Source organism: Podarcis tiliguerta (genome assembly GCF_965153285.1).
Source record: "Podarcis tiliguerta genome assembly, chromosome: 1".
Taxonomy (NCBI): Eukaryota; Metazoa; Chordata; class Lepidosauria; order Squamata; family Lacertidae; genus Podarcis; species Podarcis tiliguerta.
Window position 1 is genome coordinate 45737778 of NC_139534.1, and position 26740 is coordinate 45764517.

Sequence of the window (26740 nt, forward strand, 5' to 3'; positions counted from 1 at the left end):
CAATGGGCTATAATCACTTCCCATGCACCTATGTACTCTTCTACAGCTTGTTATTTCCTGCAGGATAGCTTGGTTGCTAGAGCATGAGACTCTTAATCTCATGGTTGTGGGGCTCAGCCCCACGTTGGGCAAAAATATTCCTGCATAGCAGCGGGTTGGACTAGATGACCCTTGTGTTCCCTTCCAACTTTAGAATTCTGCAGATCTATGTACTGGCAAGAAGTAGCCCAGGTAGAGAGGCTGTGGGTTTTATTTCATTACAGATTTCCCGAATTTATCTGCATCTTCCACCAGATGGAGCAGAGGAGTCAAGAGAAACAGCTTTACAAAGACTCTTTTGTTACTTGTAACTTGCCTTAACAATTAGGCAAGACAGTGGCAAGGAGACTTTTGTTCTTTCCTCACAGGGACTTTGAAAACATGGAAGCGGAGACTGGAGATGCTTGACCTTTCCGGTGTGGCTAGCGAGAACGGCTAGAAGAAATAGTTTTTAGTCACCAGCACAGCAGCTTCTGGCAATCTGGCCTACAAAATGTTGAATAAAGGCAGCAATTAGAGCATATTTTCAATCTTTTATTCTTTTTGATCAAATTGGAAATCACAAAAAAATATAATAAATCCCATGGAGACACAATGTCCAGATCACCCTCACCTCACAGAATCTGCACATAATTACGGACTTTTAAAAGCTAGTTCTAGTAATGCTGTTATTTTCTTACATCACTGACAGGGGCTAAACAATTTTTATTTTTTTTAAAGCACAACTTGCTTCTATAGAATTCTAAAAAAATTATACTTTCCTTTTGTAGTTAACTCACATAGACAAGCCTTTGGAACGTAAACAAGTACTGTTGCATGATGTTTCTTCATATCAAAAATATCAGTGCCTCTGTCAACAGTCAAATGGAATGCTTAGCAAATACGCAGTTCCTATGGTCAGATCATAAATTAAGTAGAACCTTATTTATACCTGCACTACACCACTCCTATGCTTACAGGAGCATTGGACAACGTGAGAGCAAACACATACACTGAGAGACATTCGGTGCTTGATATGTGCCGAATGCAGAGACATTTGTTTGAAATAACCCACACATTCTATAAAGATATGTAAACAGTACGGCAGATTAAAAAAACAAAAACAAAACAAAAACCACCACTACAGTCAATTAAGATCTGAAATGGCCAATCAATGCTTCTTCATTATTTACCTATTATCCCTGAGCACCTTAAAAATTGCCCCCCCCATCTCTCTAAGAAGGAAGTGTAACCTAGCAAGACCGCAAGAGCATGCCCCAGTCACAACTAGTCGTCCTACCAGTTTGGCACTGCTGAGCACAACTAGAAATGCACACACACTGTTCCTGGAAAAGGCCCCACTTACAAAAGATGCTTGTGTGATAATTGTGGCAGATCTGTCATTCAGACTCCACACACTACCCTGTTCTGGCAGATGTCCGATTAGCCATGCAGAGCAGGAGTGAGCAGTGCAGGCTGATGTCTGCTTAGTACATGGACTATAAGGACTGAAAGTGCACTTAATCTCACCTGGTTCCTGAATTAAGTGCTGTGCACACAAGTGCTATAACTGCACCTGAAGAGGCTTGGGGCAGAGTCCACTGGGACCACAAAGCTCTGTCTGTTTCCATGGAACTTGCTCCTGATGGATCCATTGCACCTTCCTTTCATCCTCACCCTCCAATTTTTAAAAGCCATTTCACATATAATATTCTTCAAAAATTAAAAAAAATGCAGAAATCACCTTGTCAGGGGGAAATCACTATCAAACCTACAGATTACAAAAAAGATTGCATAGGAGTATCAAATGGGCATAGGTGCATCAAATGGAGAGAAAACGCTCTTCTTTTCGTTTTCCATAACAGAATATGGCAACAATGATGTCATTTATTTTTTTCCTTTTAAAAATCAAATGATCTCACTTTATTTCAAAATTGTACAAAATGGCAAATGGCTGTTTGTAAAAAAAACCAAAGTCTCTCTTTTTAAAAAGATGTGGAATCCCAGGCATTGTACCAGTGGCCCTGAGACCATTCACAGTGCAGTGGAAATCATCGTGTGAGGCAGAAATTACAACTCATCTTTCCTCTTCCCTATCTTTTCATGGTCCCGTTCTCTGAGCGTCCGCATGAAAGTCGAGAATCCAGACTCCTAGAATGTGAGAGGCAAAGAAAGGCATTGGTTGCACAGTGAAACTGGAACACAGGACTCCAACGCATCTTCTACAGGCAAATGGGCATGCAGTAGTGCAGGCAGAGGTAAAAGGAGCAGGTAAGGCAGGCCCTTGTATTTATATGACAAGTGACCATTTGGTCACAAACTGAACACTTCCCTTAAGTAAAAGAAACACTCTACAGCATCATGGTTGCTCTGAATGGATGGATGGGGTCAGAGTGGGAGTTAAGTGCTTCATCACTCTTCCAGAATCCTAAGTGGACACAGCTATGTGAAGGATGCATGGTGCACACTGCTGCTGCTACTGCCTTCCTTTCCCCTGGCTCACTCTTGCCACACAACGTCCCCCAATTCCAGTCTGCTAACACCCGTTCCTGGTCTTGGCTCACTATTTGCAAAAGCCTCCTGCCTCCACCACTAGCAACTGTATAATCTTCCTTCCTCAGAGTGGCAATCTCACAGTTCAGTCCCCACACTGCCCACACCTGGTCATATGTCCTTCATTATCTCAGTCCCCTCTTAAAAGCTTCCTCTGCTGCCGAGCCATTTTTGAGATGGAATAATCACTACAAGGAAAAGCTTCCAGCTAAACTCATCAGATGATTAAACCGCCTTGTGAAGGCTCCCCAATGTGAAAATACTTGAAAGGTGTAACCACATTCTGAAACAAGTCATTACTAAAAATGAACATGAAATTTGCAGGGCAGGGGAGTTCTGCTGTTATTCTGCCATGTCTGTGAGAATTCTGCAGCAAAGAACTGTGCCTTTAATCTGCAGCATATTGTCTCTTTGTAAGTGATCAAAATAATGAGGTCATGCTCCCAAAAAAGTGAGAGTTTGAGCCAAACTACCACAGAAGTCTGTAAGCTTTTCCATTAATTTCCAAGGGCTTTAGATTAGACCTGACAACTCATCTGATCTATTTGGGCACATGATGCAGAGGGAATGGAACCACTGCTATTCTGTCGGCTGCATCTGTCAATTTTAATTCAGAATGTTCCGCACCACTAGTTGCGAAATTTGAGATCCTAGTAAACACCCCAAAGAACTAGCTTTTGATTAGCAATGTACCTGCTATTACAAGTGTTATCCGAAACACATTATCCAGCCCAGTGAAGCTGTGTGTGATGTTTCTTTCTCCATTTCTAACAAAATGTCCAATACCCAAGTAACTGTTGAAAAGGATATATAACCACAATTAAAATAAGCTCCCCCACTCTTTTTTAGTGCTCCACTTCAAGATGTGTTTAGCAGGTCCTGTTTTCAACACAGTAACATTGCATTGGTCTGTTATCTGCCTTTCTCCAGGCTCACTGCAGTGTAGAAGCAGTCTGGGATCCAAAGAAGTTTAGGTGCATGGATTTATTGAACAGCAGCCACCATCACATGGTCAATTATTACTTTTAAACCTGAAGGGACCATTAATACTGCTGTACGATATGGGGCCTGTGGCTCAAAGACTGGGGGTGGTATCTAGTGGTGACTGAGAGAAGGAATTCATCAGCAAAACAACCAGGAATGTAATTTTCAGCGATTTCCCCTTCCTCCTACACCTATCTTAAATCTATTCTGAATGGTTGAAAGACCTCAGATAAATATTCTACTGGGCCTGCCCTGTGCCTAAAGCAAGATACCTCTTTGGAGCCCTGTAAGACAGATGAGCCAAAGTGAGTGCCATGAGTTCCACTGACTTCACAGGGAACGTTCTCTTTCACTGCATATGAGAAGCCCAGACTACTTTTTTAAAATGAGAGCTAGTAAGAGATTGTATCCTTATTTGCAATGTAATAAATACAGCCTAGCAACATATGAGTACAATGACAGTATATTAGCAGTTTGCTGCTGTACCAAAGATGCACTGTTAGACTCTCAACAGGGATAACACTACCTAACATAAGCTGAAATGTTGGCCTAGGAGGAAAGAGATTGCGGGGAGGGCAAGTTGCTCATCGCCACAAATGGAAATATTTTTAAACTAACGAAAGGATTTAACAAAATCTCCAATTTCCCAGTAAGCACTTGGCAGTAACAGTCTCCTCTGAGCACATAGGTTCCAGCTGGGTAGAGGGAGGCAGCCCTCTGCTAGTAATTGAGAGAATGAAGATGCAGAGGCACTCTGTGCTAACTCAGATGTTAAGAAACGAAAAGGACAATTGAACACTAGGACAACTAGCCAGATTCCCCACCCCCAAAGTGTGATTTTGAAAGAGCAAGTGTACACTTGTTTTTTTCTTCCTTAGCCAAACAAACAAGATCTGTTGGTTTTCATAAATCCCTTTACTTTTGTAAGCGCATTTATAAAGCCAAAGAGATGGCTTAAACTCAATTCCCTCTTATTTATATTTAGGCAGATAAAGCTTCATTCTAAAAGCAAAGCACAACACTTGATCCATAACAAAGTTTACAGAATGGCTTAGTTCATTAAGGATCAAATTGTGGAGGTGTCATCCTGACAGAATTCCCACATGAACAACCTGTAAAAAGGCTCAACGAAGACCCACAGGATCGTACCACAAATCCTCTCTTTCTATATATCTACAGATTTTTTGTACCAGCAGCAATAATATTGCAGCCAAATGTTTCTCAACAACGTTTACCGGCCATATTAATATACAAAACAATCTTTCACATTAGGTCCCCATCTTCTCCAGGAAATTGTTAATAACCTAGCTATGGACCTTTAAACTGAGCATTCTTGAGTAGCTGGTAAACTTTTGTCTCCTCCATTTCAAGATACAAGTGAACTGCTAATAATCTATCTCTGCAAAACCTGAAATGTAAGGAGACATCAAGGTCACAAGCTAAAGGTGACCAGTGCAAACTGCCCAGAAAATGTGGGTTTTGGTCACAAAACAAAACCAACAAACAATCTATTATCATTTGGCTGTGTGTAGTGAATTTCCAAATGTGTACAGGGCAACCAAAGGCTTAGATTCCTAATGAATATGGAGAGCCCATTGGAACAGCTTCTGTACTACATTGGCTAGGAGTTGATGTGGAATTGGCAGACATTCAATTTTTGCATTTTCATTAGTGCTAAATTTTTAATAAATTATAAGACTCAAAATAAAAGCCTTCAAAATTTTCTACTGAGTTAATTCCAGATGCTAAATGCATGCATTATGTGTGGAATAAGGTGACACAGTCATGAGGAATTTATAATGGAAGCATTAAACTCATTGGCAAAATAACTGGCTCTGTATTATGTCCCTGTTGTTGTTGCTGGTGGTGATTTTACTGTTTGCTGATGAAACCACTTACAAAAGATACTCCCTCCCCACACCAGTACATCTTTTGGAACAGCATCATGTACTTACCCCTCTGTCTCCATTATATTTTTCTATAAATTTTCCATAGTTGTAGTAGTTAAAGGTTGGGTAACCATCCACACCTTCCTGCTTACACAGGTCGTGGTTCTGTTCTTTGGCACAGTCCACTGCAGCATAGGCAATCTAGCACAGGAAGGAAAAGCAGATCAGCTGTCACCAAGTGTGATCCCATTCTATGGCGCACAGATACTTTCAAAATGAAACATATGCAGTTTCACATAAACTAAGATATGGGAAATATTTCCAAAGGCTAAGCACTACCAGAATCAGAATTCTGAGTTCTTGTTTTGCCAATTCCTGAGCATAGGTGCTCAGGGCAGATCCAGCACCTTACCCTCCTGTGCATTAGTGGAAAATCCTTCCACTTGCGCACAAAGGGATGATACAAAGCCACTATTTGGTTGAGCGGAATCACACAAACATGTGTGCTCCTGGACATGAAGTTTCCTGCTGCGGCACATTAAGCTGTAACCAAGGTTTGTTCTGAAAGGATCCTGTCCCTTAAACTACAGCAATTCTTTAAGCGCATGAAGAGCAATGTCACTGCATCTCATAGAACAACTAGATATCCATCTACATACTGTACTTAGTTTCATTGATCTCCTGCTCTACATCCAAACATTCTCTGGGCAGGCAACAATGATATTCAATAAGACAAAGTAATCTCATTTAAAGTCACAGCAAAGCACAATAAAAACAGGACGTGAACAGTTTCACATTAAGCAGGCCAAAGCTCCAAACAAACAGACAGATTAAACAGTGGATGGGAAGGCATTCCAGAGCAGGGATGCTGCCAGCGGAAAAGATTGCCTATGTGTAATTCCCAAGGTTAGGACATTAAGGAGAGCCTCCATAGAGGATCTGAACTCCCTGGACTGCCACATACCGGAAGAGGATTTCCCTCATGAAAGTAATCCAGGGCTTTTTATGCCATTTGTAAAACTTTGAATTCAGAGTGGAAATGGATTGGAAACAACTGCAAATATTTAAGAACTGGGAAAAGATTATTCTGACTGGAGACTCTGCTCAAGAGATGCACCACCACATTTCGGACCAGCTGCAATTTCCAAGTGGTCTTCAAGGGCAGCCCTGCATAGTATGTATCGCAGGAATAAAAATGAAAGGTTATCAGAGCATGGATTACTGAGGCCAAGCTATTCCTGTAGCTTCGTCATAGTGCCTTATTCAGTTGCTACATTTTACCTCCACCTTGCCCCCAGCTGAGTTCAAGCTGGCATAAATGAGATGTTCTCATTTCATCCTTTAACGTAAGGCTGAGAGGTGGTGAAATCCAACAAGTGCCCTTGCATGAAAGAAGAGCTTTGGATCAAGGCATCAGCTAATGAAAAGGGTGAGGGGATCTCTGTTGATTCCACTGTCCTCATGTAGACTTCCATACCACTTTCCACCCTGTTCTGGAGGGTCCCCCAACAATCTGGAACAGAAATTCAGAGGGCACTTTTGCCTGCAGGTAGCAGGGAGAGGGGAATTGCCTGCTCTCCTCTTTTGCTGGTGGACACACCTCTGCTAAATCAAGAGCTCTTCTGTGAGTGCATGAGTAACAGATGGATTCCACCCAGTGATATGCAACCCAAAGAGCTTTGTGGATGAGTGGAGATTGAACTCCAGGTCTCCCCAGTCCAAGTCCAACCCACAACCCTCACTATTCCTAAACCATCAATGGAATAAGTCAGAATCCAAGTGACAGGGATAGGATGGGGAAACCTCAACACTGAACCAACGTACAGAAATAATGTACCTGGTTCAGGGGCATGGGTTCAGTTCCTAGAGGCTGGCTATAAGATGGGCTGGATGCAGATTACTCAGAACCCAAGGCAAAGTCCTAACACATAGGTATTATATGCTACATGACTGGGTTCTAGCATGTGAGTATGAGACAGTAGCTAAGAATGTGATCAAATCCTACCTGAGCCACAAATTTACCGCATACCCTTAGACAAGCCACTATTCTGTCAGGTCAGCTTACCTTCTAAAACAAGGGCATAAAACTGGCCTATCTTCCAAGGCCACCAAAGGATTACTGAGATTACATTAAGCTCCTTTGAACACATTTTTTAAATAAAAAAAGATATACTTGAAATATACATTTGAAAGGTAATGCAAAGTATTATCATATGCTGCCTCAACAGACTTCATTATAGCTGCTACATTATGTCTCAGGAAAAGGCCTGGCAAATGTTAATTCCTAAGAATTATCCTGCAATGCTCTGCTCTCTCACTAGGGCTCTCTAGATGATCCTTCTGCCTTTAGCGGACACTGATAAGTCAACACTACCGCAACAGCACTTTCTAAGACTATACTGCTATTAATACACATTTGCTTCACTACATCTGCCAGGCTCATTCCTGTAGAAAAGTCATTTGTTCTGTTTTAATCCCGTTTAAATACAGATATGGGAGCCTTCTACTTTAATTTTATTGTGACTGCTGGCTAGAATCTATTGAAGGGAAATTTAAAGCAGTTTTAAAATTTAAGATTCCATTACACTGCTTCTTTTAGACTATCTGCTCATAATACCCCCCTCTTGCCTTCCGGGCTGTTATTGAGCCGCAGTCCCATAATTAAATGTCATTTAATATTCCATTATGACCTCTAACTTCCTGGTGATATGCAGTAAGCGTTACACATGCACCTACAGCGGCATTCTTACTAGTTATTAACAGCTCTGGACAAGTCATTTTCTTTCTATTCCATTTGTTCACTCTGTGCTCCACCTAATTACTCCCTTGCTTGAATTGTTGCTGCCTCCTCACAAGCTCTTCTTTGACTCTTCTTTTGCTCTAGAGCCATCTACTGCTGGGCAGTGAGCAAGTCTTGCTTACTTGTCAATGCAAACTCATCTGCTGGGTTAGGCAAGCTGGCCAGTATCTTGGCAGGCAGCAGCAAAGCCAGTTCACTTCCTTTAGGCATACCCAGTTGGCATGTGACAGTTAAAGTTATTTCCACTTAGGATTGTCATTTCCACTCAAAGTGTACGTTCTCAATGGGATTTTCCCAACACAGCTGACTGGCCTTTTGGAACCCTTTGTAAATGTTTAACTGACAAATGCTTCTTCTCCGTGGATAATGAAACGGTGCAGTCCCTGAGCCAAAATGAGAGAGAGAGAGAGAGAGAGAGAGAGAACGCAAAAGCTCAGAGAAGCGTGCAACCCAACTGAGGAAAAGCTCAGTCAGTCTCCTTATACACTCTTTGTAAACCCTTCCTCAGCCCATTTCTTAATTTTCCCAGCTGCATTATAACCCTTAAAGTCTCTCAATAACCAGCTTATGAACAACTAGCAGCATTATTTAGGCTGAGTCCATACTTGTTATTATTTCCCATGGTAGGGCTAGGTAGTGTGATGTCTTCCAGCTGTTGCTGGATTCCAGCTCCCATCAGCCTCAGCCAGCATGTCCAACAACATCAAGAGGAAAGATGTTGTGCACTCTTATCCTACACCTTTCTCTATGAAGGGAAGATTCATATTAGAAGGAAAAATAAAATGAGATCTGGTGAAGTGCTGGCAGCAGCAGGAGAAGATAGGTGGTGGCACTTTTTGTTTTGCCTCAAGCAGAGAAATAGGAGGCAACATCCCCTGGCCAGAAACCTAACAAATCAAGCAAGAGAAAGTGCACTAATAACACTACCAGCTGATGAAATAGCTACTGTATGTTCTACTACTATTAAGAAGTAGAATTGCTGGTGAAGTCCTGGAAGGTGCTGCATGCTCAAGATTTCTTGAAGCCTGAGGTCAAGGCGCTTCCTTAGCCATTCATGTGAATCATCTGAACTGTGGAGGCTGTGGAAACCTCTGTAGCAAACCTTTGCTAGCCTGGCAAGGATTGTCCTAGATTGTTCATGTCTGCCTGTCAAAAGATTCATGCAGCCAGCAGTGACCTCTCATGGCAGGACAATCAGAGTCTTTGACAGTCAGAATCTATGAAGACATGCATGCTTTCCTGGCTGCCAAAGGCTTTCACTACTGACTGCACAAACAATCTGTACTGTCTGCACAAATGGTAGCCATCAATAGGAAGAAATTATGGAGGCTTGCAAGGCCCCTCAGTACTTGGTTGTGAACATTTCCTGTGTCCAGGAAAGTCTTCTTCTTTTTGGATATCAGAGGGTGGGAGCAGTAATGGATTAAAATTTGGCATGGCAGGGAAGTCAGCCAATACATTTTAAAATATATTTTGCATGGAAATGGCTTATTTTTGAGCCGCAAGGTAGCTTTGCCCAACTCCACTTACCCGCAGTAGCAGACCAAATAATCCCAGCAACAGAAATGTACAAGCCACCAACTATCATTTGAGTGTTAACATTAAGAGGAATGCTAGCACATGGCATGTCCCCAGACTTAAGAAATATTATTTACACAATAAAGATAAGCTCATTCAAACTGAACTTATATAAGCATGTGCCCAAGAGATCAGAAGCAACCAGCAATTACCATCATTCTTAAATAGCCGCCTTTCTCTTTCTCTCTCTCTCTCTCTTTTTAAAAAAGCCACTATAGGGAAGGCTGCTACTTATCTAATTAACACTGTAGCTCTTAAGATATCCAGTTGGTGTATAGTTAAATCCTGCTCAGCCTCTTGTTGATTTGAGCAAAGTACATACCCATGTTTTTTTTAATCATTGGGACCAAGAAATCCTTTTATAATGTTTAAGATTACTGTAATCAGTCCTTTTTTCTGGGGGTACTCAAGGGTACACAGTACCAGCACCTTCACACACATCCCACCTCCACAAACGTTAAAAGTGTGGCACTTATTATAACAACTTTATGGTGAGTTCCAGCACCATTTTTCTATTTAAAAAATAAAAGAAAAGAAAGAGCACTGACAGTAATTCACATCATTAGGTCCCGTTTTTTAAAAGCCAATCTAGGTTTGTACTTCAGATGCATTGAAGCTGGCCTTGGAATTCTAGGCTGCATCACTGAAAACAACAACTCAATTTTAATCTATTTCTATTTCACACAGCATTTCATGGTGGATCCAAACATCATTTAACACCCATTTAACAACTTTCCACATGGAAAAGTCAACCCAGTTTTGCTAAGATCCCACAACAGGGAAGCAGTGATGCTGGGTTTCATGTAACCAGATGTGACAAATAATTGCATTTTATCATGCAATTAGAGCCATCACCCAGCAATTTTTAAGCGGCCACTGCTGACTTTACTGTCACTTGAATTCACCCTTGGCCATCTCACAGGTAACACAGATGTGTGAGTAAGCAAAAATACCCAGGTCAAAATTTACAAGTGCTACAGCCAAGATTTATTGCACAAATATTAAAACCCAGAAGTGAGCTTTGCATTAAAAAAGAGACTCCTAGTGTTTCTGAGCCATTGCATCATTTCCTCAAAATAGTTATTTGCTTCTTTATGTTAAGATTTAATGCTTAAGATTCTCACTCTCTTTTAATTTGAGAAAAGCTATATACTGCCTAAATTTATATGCTGCTTGATTGTAAAAAACACCCTCAAAAAAACACAAGGTGGTTTACAAAAAGAATGCAATTATCAGTAGAAACAGCTATTTAAAAATGAAAATAAAATTAAAATCAGTTATAAGCTAAAAACAGATTAAAACACATGCAAACACTCTACATATTTGGGTAATGTTTTTAGCAAGCACTGGGAAAAAATACAATGAAGGTGCCTGTCTGATGTCAATAGGCAGGGCATTTCACACTAAAAGACTGATTTATTCCAAATGTGGAATGAATGCAGCACCTGTAACCGTGCCAGTTCTGCTGATCGAGTAGACCTATATGGGACAAGGCGATCTAAATATTATTTATTTAGTTCATTTTCTATCCTATTCCTTCTCAAGGTCCTTGAGCAGGTATCAGCAGCTAAAAAGAAAAAGAGGAGTATATTGACAAAATACCCAATTACATTTTATCAGATGCCTGTTCAACCCTAGTTGTTGAACGCCAACCTGAAAAAGAATTTTTTACAGTTCTTCTGGAAAGCATTCAGCTCTGGAATTTCACAGACCTCTAGGGAAAGAGTTTTCCGTCTTGCTCTTCAAACTGAGCACATGAATGATACCGTCAGAAAGCTGTTCTTGGTTAATTGCACAATGGTACAAAAGGAGAGGAAGTGGTCTAAGGTATATAGCGATGAATGAGGTACTCATTCATGCATGATTTTACCATACAGATGCTTCTGAATTTACCCCCTGGTTAATCAGGTAGCAGCAGTGGCTAGGGATATTTTGTGACGTGCCCTGGCTCAAATGAAATCTTCTTTTTTTGCCTACTGGTTAGAACACTTTGTTCTTTATAGAAAAAGGTGTTTTGGACAATGAATAGCTAAATTGAATGGGGTGGGGTGGAAAATGGCATGCAACTGGAAACAAATTTCACATTTTAAACATTTTTGTGCGTTTAGGTTTTTTTGGCAATGGACATATAGGTGTAAACAATTATTAATAATTACTTTTCATAAGAACTTTTGATAACTTGCATTCATGCCATATATTTTTATATGTGTATTTTTCTTGATGCTCAAGTTCCTAGCTTTATCACGGTGGTGGTTAGAAGTTTTATCAGCAGATGATTTTCTGGCTATTTAGCAGGTTTTTTATTATAATTTCACAACTCCCCTGAAAAAGAACACAAATTTGAAACATACTCGGATTTCAATAAGGCTTTTGTAACATTGGTTGCAAAAATAAAATTATCTGCACTGCCTATAGCCTTTATTGTCTAAATGAGAAGTTTCTTTGAAATGTATTATTATTATTATTATTATTATTATTATTATTATTATTATTATTATTAGTTTACCATAGGAAAAATAATAAATCCCTCTCCAGCAACTTCCTTGGTAATAAATGTTCTGCTAACTTTTCATAAAAATCAAGGGTGAGATGCAACAGAGAAGGAAGTATGCACCTCCAAGACCTGTGAACTTTGCGACTCTGAGATCTTGTATTGTAAGAATGCATAGTCTGGTTGTGATGATGTTAAAGTGGCCTGAAAACTTCAAACCATTTATTTGTATAGGGACTTTGCTAATCTTACTCCAACTGCTTTGCTATTCCCCTGATAACTGGGAGGTGTTAATCAACAACAGCAAAGCGTCACCATATTAAGTGGATTAAAATCATTTGATTTACATACTACATTAGCAGCTTTTGTTTCCACTGCTCCCTACGCCTCCCACTGAATATATATTAAATAGAAAATGAATAAATATTTTTCACAATCTGTATCCCAGAAGGCCAATGGAAAGAGGAACTGGCTGCAAATATATACACATTTGTTTGCCTCCAAGGCAGTCAGATGTCAGCAATATTTCCACAGAAATAGGTTTCTTTTGGGTTACCAATTCAGGGGTGAAACAGAAATAAATTTCCTTCATAGTTTCTATGGCCCTGATGGAAGAATAAATGATCGAGTGAGCAGTAAACAAATTCAGCAAAAAAATTAAAAAAGACTTTTTTAAGGGGGGAAAATGACATTGGAAAATGAAAAGAAGCAACTCCTACCAGAGCTTTATTTGTAAAACTAGGGCTGCCATATGTCTGGGATTACTAGAACAATACCGAGATTTCAAAAGCAGAAGTGACGTCGGGGTGGGGTGGGGATTTCTGGAAGGCATTGGTATGTCATGGCTCTCAAGTCAAGTAAACTGAAAATTTTTGGATTTTCTGGAGGGTTTTTTTGGGTGGGGGAAGCTCAACAACTTTCAGATTTTCCTAAAAAGAAGCTTGGGGTGTCCTGGTTTTTACTCTTTGAAATATGGCAATCCTACCTTATTTACCAAGCCTGTATTTGGAGTATGCAAAGACTGAGAGAGCAAGTCAAACCATTGCCTCATGTCCAGTATGAATCTGGACTCTTAAAACTTTGCACAACAAATGGGGATTTATGCAGCTTCTGTCCTGCTCCCCGCCAAAAAGTCCCCTTGTGTAGGAAATGTATACTTTTTGTGCCTTCTACAATTTCCAGTTTTAATTTAATTAATATGAAGCACTCAGGAAAGACATGGGTTGTGATACAGGAGCATCAGTGGGATGGGGGAACTGGTGAAAATCAGGGACGGGCACCTTGTATGAATAAAGCTGTCGCGGGAGAAGTGACAAGTATACTTTTTCTTTTTTGTGGAACTCTTAAGTGGAAATAAACCAACTGAAGAGCACAGAAAATTTAAGACTACTACTTTTATCCACAGAAGGTGCTCCAGGGGCTTCTCCATTCATTTCCAACACTGAAGACACTATACATGTATAATGACAGTGAAGAGACTGGGGAATCCCCTCCCTACGTGTGTGTGTGTGTGTGTGTGTGTGTGTGTACACATTGTATATACCTGGGCCTTGGATTAGAACCAATGGCTGATATAATTTGAACAGTAGCTGCTGTGGTAAGAATGAAAGCAAACCAGCTATGCTGCTGTTGTTTTTTAAAAAAATAAATTCAAAAAGATTACCCACTTCTTTGTGTTGAAAATAGATGGTTTATTGTAGCTTCTAAAAAAAAAACCCATCGTCATTCACGTTGTTAGATTCAAAAGGAGATGTTGAGTTTCTTGAAATGTGAACATTAAACTGTCAGTTCCTCAGTGCCTTATCTGAAAATTGCAGCTAGTAAGTCCCTGCCTCTGTGGGATTTGCAAGAATAAGTTGGAGAACCATTTTCAGCACTATTCATATCATGACTTCTTCAAGCGAAACATATTCCAGGAGAGCAGTAAAACACAGCTTTCTGTTCTAGAGTGATTTATAGATGCAACTGTGAGACGTCTTTGGCCCGTGTTGTTATAGTATCTGAGTGCTTCATATTATTTAAATGCACTTGTATCTACATGATCCCTTGTATCACTGACAGCTGATATTACTGGTGGTTAAAACACTCAATCTGTATTCCAAGTGGCAATATACATTTGAGTCTGAGGCCAGAACTAGCTATTTTATTACATTTGTGTCTTCTGTCAAAAGCAGCCACTTTATACCCCCACTTTCTCTGATAATATAAACCTGATTTGGGTGCTGAATCCCCTCACTTGCAAGCAAGCATGTGAAGAGAAATTAGGTGTTCTGCCAAGCCCCACCCTCTCTGGCATGTCAACTCTACACAAGTGTGAGGGCAAGGGCCTGAGGGAGGCAGCCTCTTGTACTCGTGGACCTTGGCCACAAGATTAAGAATCCTGATTGTTCAGGGTTCAAAATAGTGTGGGGAGCCTCAAGTAGACATTTCTTCTCATGTCAAACCTTTGTCTTCATATTGTGGAGGGCTCAAAACTCTTGAGAGAGTGGGTTAGTCTTGGCAACACATCAACCCTTATTCTCATGTTTTGTTTTACACACAAGACTGGATCCCTGAATAGGGCTCTAGTAATTGTATGATGTGACATGGTCATAATCCATCTTTCCTTAACCCTGAAAACAGCCACCAATGAAGTGGAATGGGGGTGAGGCCTCATAGTTGCCAGAACATTCAGTTCTGGCCTTACTGCAACTCTATGGTCATCACCTGCTTGATACATCATAATAAGGCAAGTTAAAGCGGTCAGCTCCGGCAAAACGCTGCAATTATTCCCTTCCTTTTAAAGGAATCATTATGAAATCCTTGTCTGTCAGATTCCCCTCCAGATTTTAGCATTCAGTTTTATAGTTTGACCATCCCACAGCCAACTATGTATAAATCATCTTCTGAAGGTGTGTTGGAGTAAAAATGTGGAGGAGCGTGGAATGAAATGATAAAAAAGGTAAATACAAAATTTAAAAGTGATTTTGGGTGTGTTAGAAATTACAAATAAATATAGGCTAGCTTTAGGGTTGTTGTTTTTTAACTACAGCACTCCGGTGCAGTGCTATTTCCTTTTCCTTTTCAGAATTGTTCAACAGAACACCTGGAGTATTTTTTTGAAAGAGGGAAATTGCACACGGCACCTATCCATGGGTGGTGGCCTCTGCCATGAAGTCAGAATTGGGTAGTAGCCAGGAGTCTAATGGGGTCATGTGTGATCTCAGAAATGGGTCAGTGTGTTATTACAATGGCCTGTCAATCCTGAGGAGTACTCATCTTCAGCACTTTAAAACAGAGATATTATACAGTACAGTATAATCAATATTTTTTTTGTCTTACATCTTTAGTCGCAGGGTTTTACACCTCAACTCTTCAACCAGATTTCCTTCCTGGTCTGGCAATTCGAGCAAGCCTCTGCTAGTGATTATTCAAACTCAAATGAGCAAACGGCAAAGAATTGACTACATACTCAGCTTTGCTTCACTTAAATGACTCCATTACATGCAGACTTCAGGGCCAAAGTTCAGGTCCCCACAGTCCCTGTACTTGGGTGGGTAGCTAAGCAAAATAACACGCTATGCTCTCCACTCCCCAGATGATACTATAAAGTGAGGAGCAGTTGATTGTGGGCGGCGGAGGAAACTGCACTGTGCCTTATGAAGCAAATCACTGTGCAACCCAGGTTCCAGCTGCAAATGGCAGGCTGCTGGAAGTTCAGCCAGTAAAGTGATACACAGCACTAGCCACTTAGTTGGTCAAAAAGGTTTTTTAAGAAAGCACAAGCGGAGTAGCAGGCAGCAGCAGTGGAGGCAGGAGAGAGGAAATGAGAATGGCTCTGCTGACCAAAAGGTTTAAAATGTGGGGCAGCAGCAAGGAGGACACCATCATAGAAGTGGAGGTAGGACAAAGCAGTGGGCCAGGGCAACAGTGGTGGAGAAATGACCAGAGCAGTGTGGGTCCTTTCGCAGAGGACCCCTGGTTCGGTGCATTCTCAATCCTTGAAGTGCCTCTGGTTTACACCCATACCCACACCCACCCATCCACCTCTGTCCAGCCTTTCCCCCCCTCTTTTCACAGACTGCCTTTCTAGCTACCACAGGAGCCTGTAATAATAGAAGTCTCCTGCAGGAGCACTTGGCCTTTCTCCCATTAAAATATGTACCACCACACATCAGCTTATTGATTCAAGGAAATAAATCTCTGCAGGAGCAAATATTGACTTTTGTTATGAAAATGGAAGTGAATAACTAACTGAACATTGATTTTGGAAAGGAATGAAAAAGGGCAGGTTTTTAATTTCTCCCCCCTTCCTAAGTGTTCTTTTAAAAAGGATAACATTTCAGTCGGGAAAAGAATAGCTTAGAAAGTAGTCAACTAAAGATGACAAATCTCTGCTTACACAGAAAAGGATGTTGTTGCCAAATGACTTAAAGGTTGGGTTCTGCATGGGGCGTATTGCAAATCTTCTGTTCCCTGACAATGACTGTGCTGTTGCTTTATTTCTGTTAAGTATTATACATCATAAGCACAGTGCTTCTTGGCCAAGCTAACCGTGGAGCCTCGAGATGTCTTGGGATTTGCAGGGGCCTGGTAGAAGGCACAAGGGGATTTCCAGGAGATCAACCCACACTTGACTGTGAGGGCTGTTTAATATATAACATAGCTGTGACAAAACTCATGGTTGTCACCAACGTCAGGGAACCAAACCTAATTCAGTCTCGCTTAAGAGTATTATGACGTATGATCTGTACTATGATGGCTGGTGCCCACTGGACCTGTAAAGCTGAAGACAGGGAAACCAAGTAGTAGGTGGAGGCAGAGACACCCCATGACTGGTTTTAAGAAAGAAAGAAAGCTGCTCGAGGGTACATGAAGGTTAATAGGGCAGTGGCCATTCACCCTAATAAGCCAGCTTCTTCTGCATCTGTATAAGACATGCATCTTGCCAATACATGCTTATGTACACAGTGGTACCTCTGGTTATGAATGCTTCTGGTTATGCACGCTTTGGGTTACGAACTCTGCTAACCCGGAAGTAGTTGCTCCTGGTTGTGAACTTTGCCCCAGGATGCGAGCAGAAGTCGTGTGCCAGAGGCACCATTAGCAAAAGCGTGCCTCAGGATAAGAACGGTTTCAGCTTAAGAACAGACCTCCGGAACGAATTATGTTCATAACCAGAGGTACCACTGTATACAGAAAACATTTTACAATGGCATCTTGAGTTTGGAACACTTAGAACTAATTCAAATTTTTGGTTGTTAAAATTAATAAAAGATAAAGAGCATGAATTTGCCAAGTGCTGTACACACTGACGGTCCCTCCCCACAGGATAACGATTTAGAAGACATGTTGCAAAAAGGGATGTAGGGGTGGGAGCAGCAAACAAGCCCAAATTATCAAAGCTACATGGCAGTTCTTAATAATGATCAGCTTGGATGGAAACAGTTCAGGGAGGGAAAGAGCCAAATGATAGCTGATTGCTCAAAGAATCCAGCAAGGTTGGGGCACAGTTCCATCTTGCCTTCTGCAGGAACAGAATTGATTTCATCACTAGATAATCCTTATGCAAAATGCCTCCACTATTCTCTACTGATGTGAGTGATATGAAAGTTCTGACCTGGTGTCATCATTTGAAACCATAAATCGGAAAACATTCTTAGATAGAAAAAAAAACCTCCTCTGAAATACTGCAGAAAGAGTTAAAGATATGGAATATCAAAGAAAACAAGCTACTGAAAGTCTAGCCTTTTGTTCTTCTTCTTTTAAATTAAACCTTAGTGGGTTTTAGAACAGTTATTTTGGAGCCCTGTTCACTTTCTCTGTACTGAACTGCAGAGCAACCAGTCCACAAAGACACTTGTGTAAACTTTACAAAAGAATTGTTAAAAAAAGAAGTAGCTGCAAAGAAATTATCTAGCACTTGCATTACTGTGCTGTGCTACAGCCTCTGTAAATTATCCATTAAGGACATTAGCAGACCACAAGAAGTACTTCAGCAGAATTGGATTGTGTATGATTGAAGGAGGAGTCCAAAATTATCAATCTCTACCACCTTGAAAAGTCAAGAGGGGGAAAAACAAAGCTGTTTTTCCTGTGTGCCTGGCCTTGAGGAACCCCCACCAAACTCAATATTCTCAATTTGAACTTTGGTTCCACCTCATTAAATTTTATACCATGGCACTTTAGCTGTTAACTACCACTGGCTGAAATAAGGGTTCCATCCATCAATCATCGTCTCGAGGGCTAAAAGACCCTCTCTCAATCTTCAGCAGTTTTTGAACAATCAGACATTTTACCCAGCGGAAGGATTGAGCATGTGGAATTTCACCCATCTGTTTAGCAGCATTCTTTGATATTAAGCACACAGACATCCTGGCAGGGATCTCATTGGTTGATAATGACCCACATAATTCCCTCTCCCCAAGTTTGTGGTATTCACACACAAACACACACAGCAGCCATGGGGGGGTTAGCATCTCATGTGTGGAAGGCTTTATTTGAAGGAATAAATGGTTTTGTTTATTTAGAAATTGCTTCAAGATGATGCATAGGAAAGGATTCCCTCATTCATTAATAAAGATGCAGAAGATGCATTGCACACGAAAGCTGGGAAGCTGGGTGCACACAAAAAGGGTCAGGACCTTATTCGTTTATTCATTCTACAGTATCATAGTCAAGAAGCAGACCCACACAGTAAATATCAGCCAATCAAAATATTCTTTAAAACATAAGTCAGCCATGTTTCATTTTTTCAATATATCAATTAACACAATCCGTTTTCTGCCTCTCTCTTCCCCTCCTCAGACAGTAACGAGCCTTTCACAGGAGTCCAATCCATCCACCCATCTATCCAAATGTTCCCTCTGGGTTCATAAACTTAACACTTGACTCCCCAGGCAGAAGAAATCATTTCCCCGCCCACCATTATTTGTGTGAGGAGGTGTTGGCTTCTGAGGCACAGCCCATAGACAGGGAGTTGCATCTTGGGAGCAGCATTTTTCCTCCTAAAGAACCTCATGAAAAGTAGGAGAGAAGTGAATTCACTGCAACTTGTTCTTTGCATTTCTTGCTACTGAAGGGGTAAGCTGTGATGTCCAGTTCCTTCTCTCAGCCTATATGGCTGCAGTTTCGAGTCCTGCTCTAGTTCAGCTCCTATCTCTGGTATTAAAATGCTATGTTTCTAATCTGCATTTAATATAAAGTCTTGGGGGAGGAAAGTGTACCTGCTAGAGTACTTCCTCGCAACCTTTTTTTGTTCCTTTTAAACAATTCCTGCCCTTTTAAACAACTCTTTGCAAAGTTTACCTGAGTGGGGTTTTTTTGTTTTTTGTTTACTGGCCTCAGTAAAACTTCTAGTTACATGATCAACAGAGTTGTTACTACCCTATAAGGTAGTAAAAGAATAGCTAAAAACCAAAATTAGAGGGCTTAATAGAAGGCGTATAAGCAGCTGCTCAGTCAGGATGGGGAGCATCCACAATCTTGATCAGGGGAATCTACAGTTATCTGAGCTCTAAAATGAACGCCTGGAGGTCTTTTACCTCTCTCTCTCAACTTAAGTTAGCAGGGCCACTGAATAAGGCACTGAATTGTGTGCTAGAAGACAGGGTATTTTTGGGTGGAGAGTGAGATTCCCCCCATCCTGAAGAGTTATCTGAGAAAGCCTGTACATGTTGAGCCAATTCTGAATCAAGCCATGGAAGGTCCACTGATTAATAAGGACAACCTGAAAAGCAGGTGGTCTCTTTCAGCAGCAGGATCAGCTGCACTAACAGCAGGAAGCGAAGCTCCAGAGTTTCTCAGGTGTCGTATTTCCCTTCTTTGAATCTTGGCCTTTGAGTTTGAAATGAACTGTATGTCTCAAGTTGAGACTGAAGAGAGAGAGAAAAAGTAGTATATCATGGGAGAGTAACATGAACCAAACCACATTTATTTAAGCAACAAATTAGGAGAAATGAGTGGAATTTGTTAGCTTACTGCAGGGATGGGGAACCTATGGCCCTCCAGATGTTCCTGGATGATAACTCCCATCATCCCTGACCACTGCATATTTTGGCTGGGGCTGATGGAAGTTGGAGCCCATCAACATCTGGAGGGCCACAGGTTATCCACCCCTGGCTCACTGCCTTCGCTTTAGATGATAAATTAATTTATTCAGTTGTTTTGTCACTGCTTTAAAGCACAAGCCCAGCATTTCACCATTTTAAAACCTGGATAAAAGTTGTTAGCAGAAAAGGATGGCTGTGATGTTCTACATAACACCTTAGAAACAATCCAAAATGGGATTACCTTTCGATCTTCTTTAAATAGTTCTGCAGCTGTTGTGAAATGCGGGATGGAGTTTTTACAGTGTGGGCACCCTGCAGATTAAGAGAAAAACAACATTAATAATCAAATTAGTTTAAATGTTCTTAGATATTCAGTCTAGCTGCACATAGTGGCAAGTGAGGCTTTGGGAGTGTGCAAATCTGATTCCACTTGAGTGGGCATCACCACTGGGTCATGTGTTCATACACGCGCATCTTACACTGGGGTGGAAGGATCACCGATAACAGCCCACACATTGCATATTTTCATGGTCTCAGCTTGCACATACCTGGAACTGTGCTCTCCACCCCACTACATGAAGGATATTACCATTCAGCTAAATGTATGAAGCTGGCCCAAAACACAAAGCCACCAAGTGTGCAATTTCACATCATTTTAATTCACTGAAATATCCCAGGGTTATTTCACCAGCATTGCCTAGTAGTACCAACCTATGAACTGTACATTACATTTGTTATAGAAGATGTGAGGCGTAAAGTGAGAAGTTTGGGAAATCTGGCACATGCTTCCCCTTGGTGCTTGGGAAAGATGGTGATGCCCGTGCAATCTTCCTACCCACATTGCAATATCTTCTAGACTGGAGGTGATTGCCTTGTTCTATTGTACTTGCCCCATGTGCTGGAGTTTATGACCATCTGTTCCTAGCTTCTCTACAATCATCAACCTTTTGTTTTTATCACAGCTATCTTGAATTTGGACAGTCAATCATACCACAGAACCAAAGGACACCACACAAGTACGTCAGATTCTATTTACAAAAAAACAAATAGAAACCTAAGGCTGGAAACAAAGAGGAAACCACAGCCATTGCTTTTGAGTGAGGGAAATGTGAATAGAAAACCAAATAGTTCTTCTTTAAAAGAGGGCTGTGCCCTCTTCTTCACTCTCCTAATTCAAAGGCTTTGCATCACATTTATTCTAAGCAACTTTCACATAAGTAGACTACAGCAGTTGTCCCTCTTGCCAGTGCTTCTCCTTCCTTCACTAGGTTCCCTACAGCTTTCACTGCTACAGCTTCTCCTCCTTTGCTGCTCTAAAATCTCCCTGTTTCTATCAGCTAGACCTACACAAGTGTCATTGCATGCTTCTCCTGGCAGCCCTTGATCTCTGTGTACAGAAGGTGAAACGTCTGGTACGTAAGGTACATAAACACCACTTCTATTTCATTTTGCTTCTATACACTCTCTAAAACTGGCTCAGGAGCCAAACATCAACTAAGACCCACCTCTCTACAATGAAAGAACTTGCTGCCCAACTGAGTGCCTCCCCAGCTTAACAGCAGCGGATTGTGAAATGTTGCTTTTACTGTTGTTAGCTGTGCAACATGCACATATAGGTGGCACTCTTCCCCTCTCGGTCAGCACAGAACAAAACAGGCCTGATCAGACAGAAACTGAACAGTAGACTATGTTTATGGAGACTAGTTTTACCTATTCGCAGAGGGACAATGAGTGGCACAAAAAAGGCTTCTCGTCTTTTCAGAGAATGAGAAAGCCCTTCTCTTTGAACAGTAATTGTGCACTGAGGTGACACCCAGTAAGAGGCAGCACTATTTCAATTACTTCATTTCACTCTCCTTAATGGTTCTGCTAGGGCATTAATATACTAAAGAAGGTGAAACAAGCGTGAATTGACAGAACTCCTCTCAGAAGTCACATAATAAAGGAAAATGACAGCTGAAGCGAGTCTTTATCAATGCTTAGACATTGGAACCTAAACAGCAAAACCCCTGAATTCTTGAGCAGTAGGGCTGGGAAGCAGGCTAGACTGCCAGGAAGCTGCTTCACAGATTAGCCAAAGGGAAAAAGGCTCTTTTGCACATTAAAATATATAGCAGAAAATTGGATGCTCAACTGACAGAGCCATTCTATGAGCTCTGGTATGTAGACTTGAGGTGGTACAATTTGATACTTTATCACTTGCAGCCTGAAGTGAAGGACTGTGTTCCTGAATGCTCTTCCATGTAAAACACTCACGTCAGAGGAACCAGGGAGCATTCAAAAATACAAAAATTTTACCACCTCTAGATTTTCAGTACATATACCATTTGACCTGAAAAGGGATGTTTTCCTTGTTTGTATGAGGTGACATGCCACAAATTAAATTTATAGGCTCCTGGGCACAAAGGCTTAACCATAAGCTAGCTTTCATATGGCAAGAGGAACTATTACGCTAGTTCAGGCTACTCAATAATGCTTCAGAAATACTCATTTATAAATAATCTTCATAGGTTTTAACTGTTTAGACCTCATGGTGTATTATGAAGCAAAGCAAATTACAACCATGCTCACTAGAAGAATAACATTTAAAGAAGGAACTTGCACATTATAATGCACAAAGATTCAACTGCTAGGTGCTTTGCTATTGTGAGATTTTCTGAACATCTTACTGAAAATCCAATCCAAAAATCCAATACCAATCAATGTGTAGAATTGCTTGATGATCCTACCATGTTTACCTGCTATGTGTTTCACGCTGTGCAATATTCTGACTCATCACAGACATCTCCAAAAGATGACATTGATTCAAAATAACTATGAACAGAAGTTCAGACAACAGTAATTTGTTTCTGTTTTCCTAGTGACAGACAAACATTTTGCAGGAGCTGTCTCTATAATGTAGAATGAATGACTAAGGCTGGTGACAGACAATAGATTCGAGGAAAGACAAAAGAAGGATGCTAGATGCATTACTGTACTTGGTATATACATGTACTTCTTTTATCCCATAGAACAACTACTGCAGATTTTTGAGACTGAAGCATGTTTACCAGAGCTAAGAATGAATATACATATTTAGGCCATGCCACCTTCAACTTCTTGAAGTGGAAAAAAAAAACCATGTCTCCAGCCATTGTTTTCATACACAACAGTCATCTTTTAACAGCCACTTCTGCAATGCTACACCCTTTTCTTCCCCTCATATGTTAAAATTGTGCTAATTTATTCAAGTGCAACAGGATCTATCTTTACAATAAGTATACCTTTAGCCAAAGGTATTTTTTCCACTTTACCACATCATCCAAATGTGAAGTCAAAATGTCAACATATGAGTTTTTATGTACCCACACAACTTCTATGCCCAATGGGGCATTTTTACTGGGCTTTCAACCTTTCTCCAAACAGAACAGATGTGAATCCTGTGTTGAATTCTCAAGGAATTAAGAAGTCATCAGAAAAAAAAGATATGGGAAGAAGCTCATTGAATGGAACAGTAGAACTTCATCTGTTACAACTGACAAGGGTTGCCAAGTCCAGGAAACTGGATAAAACCCAATTCAGACTTTAATTCTATTTAAAACACAGGCAGGCTGAAAAAAGGCTTAGGGATTAAATTTTCACCATAATTTATTAATACATTTGCAAAGATTTTAATTTTCAAAAGAGAAATGCTCTGTAACAGGAGTGGACAGGCCATGCTTGTAGGACCTATCGGGGGGGGAGAAGCTTGAACCCTGAGATTCACCAATCAGAGCAAGGTGAAAAATACCATACAACCACTTGGCTAAGCACATGCTCAGCCCAGGAATTTGTGATCAGTTTCAGAACAAGCTCATAAATCCTTCCACACAAAAATCTACTCCTGGTTTTCCCCCAAGCCTTTCTTTCAGCAAGCAGAGTGGGAGAGAAGAAGCCCTTTTGTGTTGCTACTGATAGGCAGGGAGTTGAAAGCCCTTGTCAATCCATTACAAATCACTCAAGAGATCTACTAATAAACTCCAATCCAGCCTCTACTCTACAAGTAATGTGCCCAAGTACAGGGATGTCTTTAAAGATAGCTTGGAAGACTTCAGAACATGTATAATGCAGCTGTCCAGTTGCTTGTGGGATCAGAGCCACCCTATTTTGTTTAATTTAACATTTATATATCTCTTTATTGTAGTAAAACATAAACAGTTTACAAGAAATATTAAAATTATCAATAAAAGCAGTTAACATTAATAACTAAAATTAACAGTACAATAAATGAAAACATGTAAAAAAAACTACATTTTTGGACAGAATTATAGATTACGTATGATAGAAAAATCTAAAATATAAACAAGGGAACATATGGAGTGCCCATTTGGCTTGATATAAGCATTGACATAAAGGAGGCCTGGATATTATGACGACTTTCATGTAAGTTTCAAGGGCAGGGCCCTGTGTGGTACGCTAGCAATGTTCATGGCTGGTTTGCAGTAAGCACTAGACAACTGGATTTGATATAGCCAAGAGAGGCTCCCCTCATTAAAATGACAGGTTTAAAATTTACATGGAAGATGATTAATTATAGGCTGAAGGACGAATTTAAGAAGTACAGATCAGGAGTAGGGGCTGTTTAAGATCAGTATATAAAAGCACAGATGGTTTGCATATTTTAAGAAGGCCAACCAAAAACGTCAAAAAGGAAGAGTACAGTACAAGGGTTTAAAAGGAGGCAAAAGGAAGTGCCTTTTGAAACCAAGAATACTCTCTGAACAGGAAGCAGATGGGAGTAAAAGAAACCTATGTTGTGCAAATTGCTAAGAAGAAAAAATAGATGGGGGAGAATAAGTAAGGAGGACCATATTTCAAAAGATTAGTCTGCATACCAACAGGTTGCATACCCTACTTGCAGTGAGAAGATGGCATTCCACAGCTGAGATCCCTTTTTCCTGCTGTAGTACAGCCTACAGCGCATGGCAATTCTGTGGCTGCAGACAAATTGAACTACATTAAATGCACAAATGTATTTTTTCAAATAGAAAGTCTACCCAAACAATGTTGTGAAGTCATCTCATTGAACAATGCAGATGAGGCTTGCTTCTGCAAATGGACAGGGCTATGCTTTTGTTATCGTTCTCAAGTAGCAACTCTCAACTTTCAACTCTCTTGAAACAGTATTGTCAGCAGCAAAACACTTAATTTCCATACTTTCTGCACTACCACTGTAGGAGTGAAGTGCGGCTGTCCCTAACCTATAAAAGGATTTCTCACAAAGCTGCTTCCAGTCAGGTACAAACTACAAGAATGGAGGCAGACCCAGCAGCAATCCAGAGGTAAACTTCCTCTGTGAACACACTCACAGCTCCATGTAGCTTTTAAAATTAACTTTTTAGCACCACTTTGCATAGGAGTCACTTCCATGAACCATCCAACATGAATTCCAAGGGTAGATTGAGACACATTGATTCTAAGAACACAACAAGAACGCTGCTGGATCGGATCAAAGGCTCAGCTACTCCAGCATTTTGTTCTCTCACTTCCTAACCAGATGCCCTTGGGAAGTCATGGCCAACTGCAGGACATTACAATCAGTCATCTGTATATGCCTTCCTAGTGACTTACATAAATGAGGTTGTACTTGATGTTATATTAAAATGTTACAGAAATTTTCTTCTGAAAAAAAGAAGAAGGTTTTTTTCCTGGAAAAAGCCAAGCATGAGCATCAAAGAAAAGTCTGACTATTTCAGAGACAGTAAATCATTAAGCACCTACCTGCTAGTCTAAGTGTTTACAAGAACTAATAGGTGCTTGAGCCAAAGAGCATTCATTTCACTGATTTTGTAAAATATATGTGGCAGACATGTACTTTGCTGATAGACATTAAAAAAATATTATGTATATTAGACATGTCTAACATTAATATACATGTCTGCCACAAGAGGACAAGAATATCACAGCAAACAATAAATATATATTTGAAGGTTGAGAATCTACAACCTAGGAGATGCACAATTAAGGCTCTCTATATTCTATATTAATCAACTTTACCTCAAACATTTAAATCGAATATACATCAAAGAATGTACAATCAATACAATCAAATACAATCAAATAATATACATAAATAAATAAAAGAGCTTGCCAATTTTATGATTCTGGTTCCATAAAGCTGGTAGAGTTTTGGTGTTTTTTTAAAAAAGGAAGTTCCCCAATTTAAATATATTTATTTTGCAATAATTGGACTTTGCAGTATTGGTGCATTTTCCAAAATCCTATTTGAATATTCTCCTGAGTCAAGCATGATTAGGGGGGAAAAACACTTCCCTTTATTCTATGGAGCAGGGACCTAAAAATTGTGTGGGACAGCATTCTGCCACCCAGCTTTGCTGCCAGTCTCCGTTGCCCCTATAGGAGGAGAGACTGGTGACAA

The 26740-nt window shown here is 40.4% G+C and overlaps 1 protein-coding gene across 2 annotated transcripts in view; it reads right to left on the bottom strand.

Annotated features, from left to right (window-relative positions):
• Window positions 1–552: 552 nt before the first annotated feature.
• Window positions 553–26740, bottom strand: part of PDIA5 (protein disulfide isomerase family A member 5) — a 145115-nt gene continuing 118927 nt past the window's right edge. For both annotated transcript variants that reach the window (XM_083410050.1, XM_083410051.1), the window contains exons 15-17: window positions 20585–20655; window positions 5511–5645; window positions 553–2169 (exon numbers count right to left, since the gene is read on the bottom strand). In XM_083410050.1, the coding sequence (XP_083266176.1) occupies window positions 2089–2169; window positions 5511–5645; window positions 20585–20655 (287 nt within the window). In that variant the 3' untranslated portion in view covers window positions 553–2088. The remainder of the gene's footprint in view (window positions 2170–5510; window positions 5646–20584; window positions 20656–26740) is intronic.